The sequence below is a fragment of the Lactuca sativa genome, chromosome 5, assembly GCF_002870075.4.
Source record: "Lactuca sativa cultivar Salinas chromosome 5, Lsat_Salinas_v11, whole genome shotgun sequence".
Taxonomy (NCBI): domain Eukaryota; kingdom Viridiplantae; phylum Streptophyta; class Magnoliopsida; order Asterales; family Asteraceae; genus Lactuca; species Lactuca sativa.
The window spans coordinates 264297704-264308877 of record NC_056627.2 but is presented as its reverse complement, the minus strand read 5'-3'; the positions used below and the strand labels follow the sequence as shown (position 1 = coordinate 264308877).

The 11174-nt window shown below is 32.1% G+C and overlaps 2 protein-coding genes across 3 annotated transcripts; one reads left to right on the top strand and one right to left on the bottom strand.

Annotated features, from left to right (window-relative positions):
* Nucleotides 1-301: 301 nt before the first annotated feature.
* Nucleotides 302-3497, bottom strand: LOC111877862 (putative serine carboxypeptidase-like 23). Its single transcript, XM_023874372.3, has 9 exons — nt 2992-3497; nt 2734-2841; nt 2492-2587; nt 2177-2269; nt 2003-2091; nt 1532-1908; nt 822-914; nt 632-740; nt 302-527 (listed from the first exon to the last, which is right to left on the bottom strand). The coding sequence occupies exons 1-9, from the start codon at nt 3407-3409 to the stop codon at nt 396-398; spliced, it is 1515 nt and encodes a 504-aa protein (XP_023730140.1). The 5' UTR covers nt 3410-3497; the 3' UTR covers nt 302-395.
* A 4322-nt stretch (nt 3498-7819) lies between these two features.
* On the top strand, nt 7820-10615 carry LOC111878220 (uncharacterized). 2 transcript variants are annotated; one of them, XM_052771632.1, is made up of 2 exons: nt 7820-7988; nt 8123-10615. In XM_052771632.1, exon 2 carries the CDS (start codon nt 9473-9475, stop codon nt 10598-10600), a length of 1128 nt encoding a protein of 375 aa, XP_052627592.1. In that variant the 5' UTR covers nt 7820-7988; nt 8123-9472; the 3' UTR covers nt 10601-10615. The 2 variants fall into 2 exon arrangements, with proteins under 2 accessions (XP_052627592.1, XP_052627593.1); XM_052771633.1 differs by having other exon boundaries at nt 8110-10615.
* Nucleotides 10616-11174: the final 559 nt, after the last annotated feature.

Genomic DNA, 11174 nt, shown 5'->3' with positions numbered 1-11174 from the left:
CGAATGGATTGGAAGATGGTCTTCCTATTTCTATTGTAGTTTTATAGGGCCAAAAACTCTGGCGATTAGTAAAGCATTATCTTTGTTAATTTTATTCCAAAAACACTTTTATTCATGTTCCAAAAGTTGTTGATAACAATAAATTTTATAAGGAGGTTGTAGTAGCCCCATTATTTATAAAATATAATGAATAATTTAGTTTTTTTTTTTAGTGTCATAATAAAAATATATTTCATAATTGCACTTGTAATTGCGTCGGGTGGCAAACATCTCAGACTGTAAAAAAAATTGATCAACCGGCTGGAAATAATAAATTCTATATCGAAATTAATTTTCTTTCGGTCAAATATCGAAATTCATCATGAAGACTTTGCAACACTCATTGGTGCTCATTTTCAATTTCGATCTTCCAAGAACATTTTTAGTAGACCAAAAGCTTGGTGTGGTTGAAATCGAGGTACCTCATGGCCCGCTCCTCGTACCGTTGCAAACGTTAATCCATTGTATACAACTTTATATCCGGCTACCTATATTTTTTATAAACAAACACGAAAATTATTTCATGTTTAAGTTTTTTTAATGTCTATCAAAGTACTTGGATAATAGAAAGTTATCAAACATGAAACCTTACTTGTTTCGTAGCGTCTGTCCAAAATCGCCAAGGTTTAATCACTGTAAGATTCATGGCGTCTATAGAATATCGTGTGCCAGAGACCGGAACAACGGCATCAACATCTCCACTAATATGTTTCAAGTTAAATAGTAATGATTATTTGATGATTTTAAGACTTATTTCGATGATATCAAAAACTCAAATGTACCTATAGAGGAGTATTCGAAGACCCAAGGAAATCAGTCGTTTGTATATCGGAAACATGGTTGATGGGCTATCCTTCCACTCCCCTATGAGGTTGCTGCAATAAAAAGCATACAGTAAAGTAACTTTTGACTTTTTTTTTTCCTTTATTTATTTTTTTTTATAGAAAAGACATTGTATTTTTTTTTTTTTTTTCAATTTAGCCATTTTAGAGGTTTTCAAATAATCTTCCCATTTCAGACAACTTTTTTTTTGGGAAAAACCCTCTATTTTTTGTCCTTAAAACCCCTTTACATATAGAGGGTTTCTTTGTTTTTTTTGTTTTGTTTTTTTTATATAATATTAACCCTGTTTCAAAATGAATCGAGTTGGATTCCTAATGATTTTGAATTACATATACAACTAGTATACTGTATACGTTTATAAAATAACATTAGAAAAAATAATCTTTTTAATTTTTTTTATTTAAAAAAAAAAAAAAGCAATTTAGGCTGTTGTAAGAATCTGACAACTTTCGATATGTTTGACGTGTTTAACACATTTGACACATGTAGGTTTTTCATTTTTGTTAAGGATTTGATTGAATTTCATCTATTTGACCCATTCGAGGTCAAACATGAACCCAAACAGATTTACTTTAGGGCCAGAATTTTCGCTTCTAACCCAAATGATACCGACTCATCATAACAAAATAATTAATAAGCTGACTCGAACCTGCAAGTTTCCCATCGATGAGATAATTTGGTGAGATTTGCATGGAAAGCTTTTTGAACACTCGCAAGATTGAGATAATGTTCAACGTATTCTTCTTCACATGGATCTACTCCACCAGATCTTCGATGATGCTTCTTCCTCACCATTATTCCATCAGGCAATGGCGTACAAGTCGGGCCATAGATGTTGTAGAAATCTATGTTCCCAATTTCTTCCCCAAGTTCTTCTTCTAAGCTATGACAGTAGTTACTATTGTTATTATAACCGCAGTCTCGTGTTAATTTCTGATACGTTTCATCTGAAATCAAGGCATGGCTCCATAGATAATCGTTGAATCCTTTGTCGTCAGTATCAGAGTTCATTATTCCATTCCCTATCTTCAATATATATTTGAAAACACAAACATATATAAGTCATAGTAAAGGTGTCGTATATATCAAGTCATTTTATTAAATCTGGGTTTTATTTTACCATGATACCCTTGAGGTTGATATTTGACGTAGAATGGCTCTTCACATTTTTCTTTGTGATTATATCGGCTAGCTCCGGGATATAAAATCCTGTAACATAATAATTTGACTATATGGTAAAATACAGATCTTTGATGTTGAAATAATCAATTGTATTTATGTAATTAATTTATACCTGCATAACTTTCCCCGATTATGTAAAAGTCATGGTTCTTGTAATGCGGGAATCTTTTGAACCAATTAACGAGGAACACGTATGAATCCTCGGCTACAATTTTAACCAAAAACACTAATAATTCAATATCATCAAAAAAAAAAAAAAAACGATGTTATCATAAACCGAAAAAAATCGGTTATGGCACATTGGATACCAAACAAGCTATATATAGCTAGAGCTCGTTGATTGGTCAATAGCTATTTTTCAACCAAAAGAAAAAGAAAAAAAAAAAAGAATGCGTGTGTGTGTGTTATAATGAAAAGGGAAACCTACCTGTCCTTTTATCCCCAGACAAGCCATAATCACTTGTTGTGTTGGAGTAAGAGAATCCAACTCCGGCTGGTGACTCCAAAAATAATACATTTGCAACTGTGTACATGTAACATGTCAAAACAGATATAAATTCGATTAAAACATATATATATATATATATATATATATATATATATATATATATATATATATATATATATATATATATTGTTTCTACGTATACAGTTTTGTTAAACTCGAACCTCTATTCCATGCAAATCGTCGTGAATATAAAGTTTTGCCATCAGCATTAACACCAAATGGCCCAATCTCAAGCATGGCACCAACCCCAAGAGACGAACATCCTGGTCCTATTGTATTACGAGGTTCGTTATATATATGTTTGCATGTAAATTTTGATATGCAGCTAACGTTGTGTCGTAATCAGAAATTAAGTAAAACAGTATAAACGAACGAATAAGATTTCAAGAAACAATTAAGTATAGGTTGGCAGAGTGTACCTCCATTAAGCCAAAGAACAAGTGGTTTAGTGGATGGTTGATGATGAGCTTCAGCAAAGTAGTAGAAAAGGTTTCTACCATTGAAGCTATCAACATTGATGTATCCTGCAAATTGTTTAAAGCTTAACCCTTTTGATAATGGCTGCCCAGGAAGCCCGGCTTTTATGTAATCGTCTTCCATTGTCCTCCCATTGTCATCTGTTTTGATCACTTCACTGAAGCTCGTTTCCATGACCTGTTTCTCATTGATAGTGTTGAGTTGGGTGTGGGTTCTTGTTCGTGAACGGCGGAAGGACATTAGGGTTTCAGCTTGGTTGGCTCGTGAGCCATGGGTGTGACATTTGCATGTAGTCGTTGTTACAAGAATTAGTAGAAGAAGTTTGAGTTTTGTTGTGAATACATTGTGTTTGCTCTCCATTGCTGAATGGTATTAGTGGCTCTTACTTTCAAGAACTAGCTACATGTCTATTTATAGACGAATCTAGTAAAGTTAAAGTGGTTATTAAGCTTTAGGTTTAATTGTATTTGATCATCATTCATCATACCTCGATTAGATGAACATAATGTGATTGAAATTGATAAGGGAGTGTTTGGATGCGGTGCAAATATAATATTTCAGTTTTTTTTACTGTTTGAAGAAAGTGATTCTGATTTTGCTTTTTAATACTATTTTTTTTTTATGATGAATGATGATTGTGGGGTAAAGTAAAAAGGGAAAGGTTTATGATTCACATGGAGAGTTTTTCTGTGATTTTGGAAGGGAGCCTGTCCACAATGTCATGGTTACGAAGGGTGGTCCATTCCGACGTTTGCAAATTTCTTTTACAATATTTTTGTATTGGTTATGTGAATGTTGAGGATAAGAATGATAATCTTTCAATAATTGATTATTCTATTAGTTATCGAATTTATAATATTAACAGAATTTCGAAAGAAGTTAATGTAAATAGATTTATTTTTTGGAGATATGTTTGAATGATAAGCTAGAATACAAACAGGAAATGGGTGAAATTCGTCGTAAATGTGCCCCTCCTGAAATTGTTGGGTAAGGGATGGGGTTTAATATTTGGGAAAATGTTTGTAGATTTATTTATTTATTTATTTTTTTGGAGTAATGTTAGGATGATAAGAATCCTAATAGGAAAAGGGTGAAATTCATCGTAAATGTGCCCCTTATGAAACTGTTGGCCAAGGGATTGGGTTTAATATTTGGGAAAATCCACCACACTGTGAGTTTTATTTATTTATTTATTATTTCAATGAGAAGCTCTATAGCATCATTTCTTGTTGTGATTAATAACAAATTTTATTTCCACGTAATTTGTTAGTGTAATACTGTCAAATCTAGAATTGCAACTCACAACTTGAAACTCATTGTGTGTCGAACTAAATTGAGATGACAAAATAAATGGATCGAAAAAGTTTAAATGTTAGGTCATGGTTGTCAATAATACCATATAAGTCGAGTTTTAATACCAAATATCAAACATATAATATATATATATATATATATATATATATATATATATATATATCAAATGTCTAACAATTATTCACTATGAGTTTTTATATTGTCAATTTATAAGTATACTACTGATAATTGTAGAGATGAGCATAGGCGGGTACCCGTCTTATTTGGCGAGCACCGGAACCGGAACCCGAACCGACAGTTCCTAGAAAGTTAGAACCGGAACCGAAACTACTCTAGACAGTTTTTAAATGTTTGGAACCAGTCCCAGAACCGGCGGTTTCGGTTTCTGGGAGCCGGTAACCCTGTTACATTAATTTTGTTAACTTTTGTCGATAAAACCGCAATTTAGTTCAATCTAAATCAAATCAATTCAGACCAACGACGGACAAAATCGGACCAATATATTCTAAATCAGTCTAAGTAACACACATATTTATATTAAATACTATATCTATATATATATATATATATATATATATATATATATATATATATCAATGTTGTAAAAATCGCGAGAAGGTCCCGATTAATCTCCGATTAATCCCTAGACACTACTCGACCGATTAGAGGTGTCTAGCGATTAATCCATGCATACACAATGTGTGAAGCAGTGGAACCCGATGAAATTTTAACACTTTGAAAAAGTTTTATCTCAATAGAAACTATTTAAGGTATGATTAATCTTTTATTAATCATATTAACCTATTTTGTTATGAAATTAGTGGTATTCTTGAACTTTTATATGATATTAGTCATATTTAATTTTTAAAAATCTAACAAATTAGCAATTAATGGTCTCCGATTAATCCGCCAATTAATCTCCGCCTAGCTGATTAATCATTTAACCCCAGTCCACCGACTAGCTAACGTCAAGCGATTTCTACAACCTTGATATATATATATAAACCGGTTCTGGCGGGTACCCAGCGGGTAGCGGTTCCGAAAAAACGAGAGCCAGAACCGAAACCCCTTAAGGTGGTTCCATAACTTTAGGAACCAGAACCGGAACCGCTTAAGGCTGTTCCAGTTCCAAAACCGGTAGTTCCGAGGCGATTCTGGTTCGAAAAGCGGGTACACGGTTCTGATGCTCATCCCTAGATAATTGTAGTTTCGTTGGTTTAAACTAAAATTAATGTCAATTTAGCCTTACAAACTTTCCTATATATTTTAAAATTTCCCTAACGTGTTTTTTTTTTCTTCTAAAGATATAATGTGATGTTTGTCGGGTTTTAAATGTTCTTTTTGAGATCTTAAAGGGGTAAATCGGTTACCCCTTGCTAACTTGACATTTTATCAAAAACAAAAACCTATCACCATCTTCATTACCATCACAACATAAGTTAAACTGAAACGCCGACTATTCTCTCTCTCTCTTTCTCTCTCTCTCTAACAATCTTCTACATTCACCTAATATGTTGTAGCTTGAGTTACATGCAAGATTTGTCTGTTTTTCCGTCTCTGTAAATTTATACCAAGGTTATTCCGTTACTTCAAAAAAAACTAAAACCAAATCATTATCTCCAATGGATATGGTCAAAGATGCGAAACAAGATTTCAAGCCACAAAAAAAGAAAACAACTTCTGATGAGTATGATTGTATGTATATCAACAATGAAATTGTGATTGTTTGTCATTTTTAGGAGAAAACAGATGGTTCCAGCCTTCCAGGTGATTTGATGAAGGCTATTATAAGACTAGGAGGTAATGATGCTATGACGTTTGATGGTGATCAAGTTTGAAGTTAGTTCCTACTTGTACATACCTATTTCATGTTTTATGTTCTAGTATCGTTATGTTATCTGTAATTGATATATAGATAGTTTAACTCTTAACCGACATCTGTAACACCCGAAAATATGAGGAGCAACTTTGGGTATAAATCACCCTTTTGAGGATTGGACATGGCGTGTTGGAGGCACCAACACGGCGTATCCAGATAAAAAAAAGACGCGAGTTTCATTATGGGCAACACAGTGTGTTTCCTCTTGTAACACGGTGTGTTGATGGCTAGAATGAAACCCTAATCTTTTGGGTTTTGCTCCATATTTAAAGAAATGAAGAGGCTAGGGTTTGTTCACCCTCAGTCCCCATCAGCCCCTCAAGCTCTGAAAGAAACCCTAATCATGTTTCCCTCCTATTTTTGAGCTAGTTGGTGTTTTTTTAAGCTAAAGAAGGAAGAAGGTGGAGAAAGGAAGCAAAGATCCAACAAGCAAGCCCCCATTCTTCAGTTTGGCACTCTTCTGGACCTTTGTAAGTGTCCAAGACTGGATTTTTATCATTCAAAGTTGAAGCGGTTAGATCTCATAAAGTTTTTAAGTGTCCCTTTTGCTTCTTGTTCTTGAATGTTGAAGCGGTTAGATCTCATAAAGTTTGTAAGTGTCCCTTTTGCTTCTTGTTCTTGAATGTTGAAGCGGTTAGATCTCATAAAGTTTGTAACTTTATGAATCTTCGGGTTAAGGTGACCTAGTAGCAGTCCCGGCCCAATACATGGGCGAGGTGGGCTTAGGCCCAGGGCATCAAAAAATTAGGGGCATAAAATTTGTCCAACAAGTTATACTATATATATATATATATATATATATATATATATATATATATATATATATATATATATGTATATGTATATATATTTCGGAACTTTGGCCCAGAACTTAAGTCTAGCACCAACAGCAGTCCAAGAAGAAAAAAGGCGTGACTCTCTTGAGGCGTCTATATGAAAGCTGAAGCGGAAGCGGCCAAGCGGGAGATTATTTCGTGAGCGCCAAGATGCTGTCGAGAACTTCAATCGTCAATTTTGTAACGGGAACCCTTGAAAATCGTGGAGATCGAGACTCTTAATCGATGTCTATGGTCTGATTTCTATTCACCTTTCTCCGTTTCTTATTCTATCTCTCTTTCAGTCTCTATCTTATTCCCAATTTTGTATTCTATCTCTCGAGACTCTTAATCGTGGAGATCGAGACTCTTTCAGTCTCTACCATTCGATTAAATTGGATTTTTTTCCTTCATTCGGAGTTGTATCAACGATTCATAGGTGTAGCAACGATTTGGGTTGGATTTTTTTTTCTGTCTAAAGCAAGAGGAAAACAGAATCAATATATAAATCGTAAAATCGGTGAGTTCTTTTTTTCGTTTGTTTGATTCTTATTTCTTTCTAAAATTTCCGACATGAATCATCAATTCATCATATTCATATCTTCACTGTATTTGATTAAATGATTGGGTGATTAGGTCAATGGTTGATTACTTGATTTTGTGATGTGAATACAGGAGGCTTGAAGGCATATCTGAAAGCTGAAAATCAAAAAAGCATGGTCTGATTTCGGTTTTTTTTTTTTTTTTTTTTTTTTAATTTTGGTGAGTTCTTTACTTCTCTACTTGTCTATGTATTTCATTATTTATGATTATGTATTTCATTATTTCTGATTATGTATTTCATTATTTCAGATTTTCAGAAGGCATATATGAAAAGTGAAAGCTGTAAAACGAAAAAGAACTGTGATTTTGATTTTTTTTCCTGATTTAGGTGAGTTCTTTACTATTCTTCTAATTCAATTTTACCATTTTCTATTTCATTTTAATATATGTAATTTCGTTTTTGTAAACTTTTTGTGTTTTTGTTTCTTGTTTTTGTGATGTGAATCAAGAATCAGGATTCAGGAGGCTTCTTTATTCTGATATTTGACAACTGTGAAGCTGTGAAGGTTGCTCAAATTTTGCTGCTGTGTGTTATTGTTCAGGTTGTATCTTTCCTTCATTCCTTGTTTAGTGTTTATAAGTAGATTTGTTTTGTTTTAAATATGATTCCCCGAAAACAACCATCTGGTGCACAAAATAGAAAACGAAAAAAAAAGGAACAACAAGAGGCTAATGAATTAAGAGGGTCTTTAAATAAATTTTTGGTTAGAAATCAAAATGTTAGTGATTTTGAAGAAAATGATAATTTTAATATTCCACCAAGTACTTCCAATGATTCGGTTGATCTTTCTAATGATTTTGATAAAAATGACTTTGTTGAGAAAGACAAACCAAGTGATTTTAATATTTTTGATCCTAGAGTATGAGATGATTTAGATTCAGAAATGAAAAATTTACTAATAGAAAAAGGGCCAAATAGAGAAATTGATACAAACATAGTTTTTCCAAAAGACGCACTTGGTAGACATTTTTCTTTTGATTTTTATACACGTAAATTAAAAAATGGTGATTGTTTTGATAGAAAATGGTTAGTGTATTCAAAAGAATTTGATAAAGTTTTTTGTTTTTGTTGTAAACTTTTTAAAACCGTTCGAACTAAAAGTAATTTGGCAACCGAAGGAATTAAAGATTGGAAGCATCTTAGTGAAACATTAAAACAACATGAAAATAGTTCTGATCATATGGTTTGTTTAAGAACTTGGACTGAAACACGTATTAGGTTAAATAAAAATGAAACAATTGATAAAGAGCTACAAGAAATGATTAAAAAAGATACCGAACATTGGAAAGAAGTTATGGTTAGAATTATTTCTGTTGTCAAATGTTTAGCAAAAAATAACTTAGCTTTTCGTGGTACAAATGAAAAAATTTATGAAAACTCAAATGGTAATTTTTTAAGTGTAATTGAATCAATTGTTGAATGGGATCCGGTAATGAAAGAACATTTTCGAATGATTAAAGACAAAGAAACACATAATCATTATCTTAGTCATAAAATTCAAAATGAATTAATTGATATGTTGGCATCCGAGGTAAAAAGTGCAATTATTAAAAAAATAAAAAATGCAAAATATTTTTCTGTAATTCTTGATTGCACTCCGGATGCTAGTCACCAAGAACAAATGACTTTGATTATAAGATGTGTAGATTTGGAAAACGTTCCACTAAAAGTAGAAGAGTTTTTTTTTAGAGTTTTTAAATGTAGAAGATACATCTGGTCTAGGTCTTTTTAATGTTTTACAAGATGCTCTAAAATCTCTTGATTTGGATATTAATTATATTCGTGGTCAAGGGTATGATAATGAGGCAAATATGAAAGGAAAACACCAAGGTGTTCAAAAACGACTGCTTGATATAAATAGTAGAGCTTTTTATATGCCTTGTGGATGTCATAGTTTAAATTTGGTTTTATGTGATATGGCAAATTCTTGTCAAAAGGCAAAAACTTTTTTTGGTACATGTCAAACGATTTATAATGTTTTTTCTAATTCAACAAAAAGATGGAGTGTTTTACTTCAATTTATAGATGATCTAACACTTAAATCATTATCATCTACTCGTTGGGAAAGCCATATTGAAAGTGTTAAAGCAATAAAAACACAATTTTCCCAAATAAGAAAAGCTTTAAAAAAATTATCTATAGAAAGTGATAATGGACAAGTGTGTAGAGATGCTGATTCATTAGTAAATGGTGAATTTTCTAGTTTTGAGTTTATTTTAAGTTTAATTATATGGTATGAAGTTTTGTACAAAATTAATTTGGTTAGTAAAAAGTTACAATCCAAAGAAATGCTTATTGATGTTGCTGTAAAAAATTTAGAGGGGTTAATTAATTATTTTGAAGGATATAGGGAAAGTGGGTTTGACTTTGCTATTAGTGAAGCTAAAGAAATAGCAAATACTGTTAAAGTTAAACCCGAATTTTTAAAAAAACGTGATTATAAAAGAAAAAAACAATTTGATGAAATTCCAAATACCGAAAGAGAACACCAATCTTCTCAAGAAGCATTTAAAAGAGATTATTTTATTGTTATAGTAGATATGACTCTTGTTCAATTGAAAAGTAGATTTGAAAAAATGCAATATTTTGAATCTATATTTGGTTTTTTATTTGATGGTTCCAAATTAGTTTCTTTAGATGATGATAAATTAAAAAAATGTTGTTTAAATCTTGAGTCCAACTTGACAAGTGGTGAAGAATGTGATATTGATGGAATTGGTTTATTTATTGAGTTACAAATTTTGCAGAAAATGTTACCTAATGAAGCATACAAATGTGAAGGTCCTTGGACATCTATTCAAATAATGGAGTATGCAAGAAGAATGGATATGTTCCCTAATGTTTTGGTTGCATATAGGATCTTATTGACAGTGTCGGTTACGGTTGCTTCCGCGGAAAGAAGTTTTTCAAAATTGAAGCTTTTGAAATCGTATCTCTGAAGTACTATGTCTCAAGAAAGATTGAATGGATTATCACTTTTAAGTATTGAAAGTGATTTTCTACAAAATATTGATTATTGTAAAATAAGAGATATTTTGCTTCAAAAAATGCACGAAGACAACGGTTTAGATGATTTTTGTAGGTTTCGTTTGTATTGTATTGATTGTTTGATTATAAAATTTACTATATTTTTGATTTTCTAAATTTTTTATATATAAGGGCATAAAAATTTTTATCTCGCCCCGGGTAGCAAAAAACAATGGATCGGCCCTGCCTAGTAGTGTCTTGGATCTGGTCTATAATCAAGTTTTGATGCCATGCATAAAGATTAGGTCATAAATCCTCATTTTTACCTATTATGGATTCAAGACATGCATTGGAAATGTATGACTATAAAGCACCAACCTTTGGGATGGTTTTGGTGTTAGACTCACTTCTGGAAAGGATGAACTTTAGACTTTAAGGATTAAGTGCTTATTGGTTAAGACCTTGAATTATTAAGCTTTATGAATTGGGTTTTTGGACCTTTTGGGTAGTCCCAATCGATAAAGTTGGAAACTTTATCCTTCTGGA

Coding starts and splice junctions, on each gene's coding strand:
- LOC111877862 (XM_023874372.3), bottom strand. CDS start 3,409: ATGGAGAGCAAACACAATGTATTCACAACAAAACTCAAACTTCTTCTA. Junction 1,909..2,002: donor TCAACCTCAAGGGTATCATG/GTAAAATAAAAC, acceptor TATATATTGAAG/ATAGGGAATGGAATAATGAA. Junction 915..1,531: donor CATCGATGGGAAACTTGCAG/GTTCGAGTCAGC, acceptor TTTTTATTGCAG/CAACCTCATAGGGGAGTGGA.
- LOC111878220 (XM_052771632.1), top strand. CDS start 9,473: ATGAAAGGAAAACACCAAGGTGTTCAAAAACGACTGCTTGATATAAAT.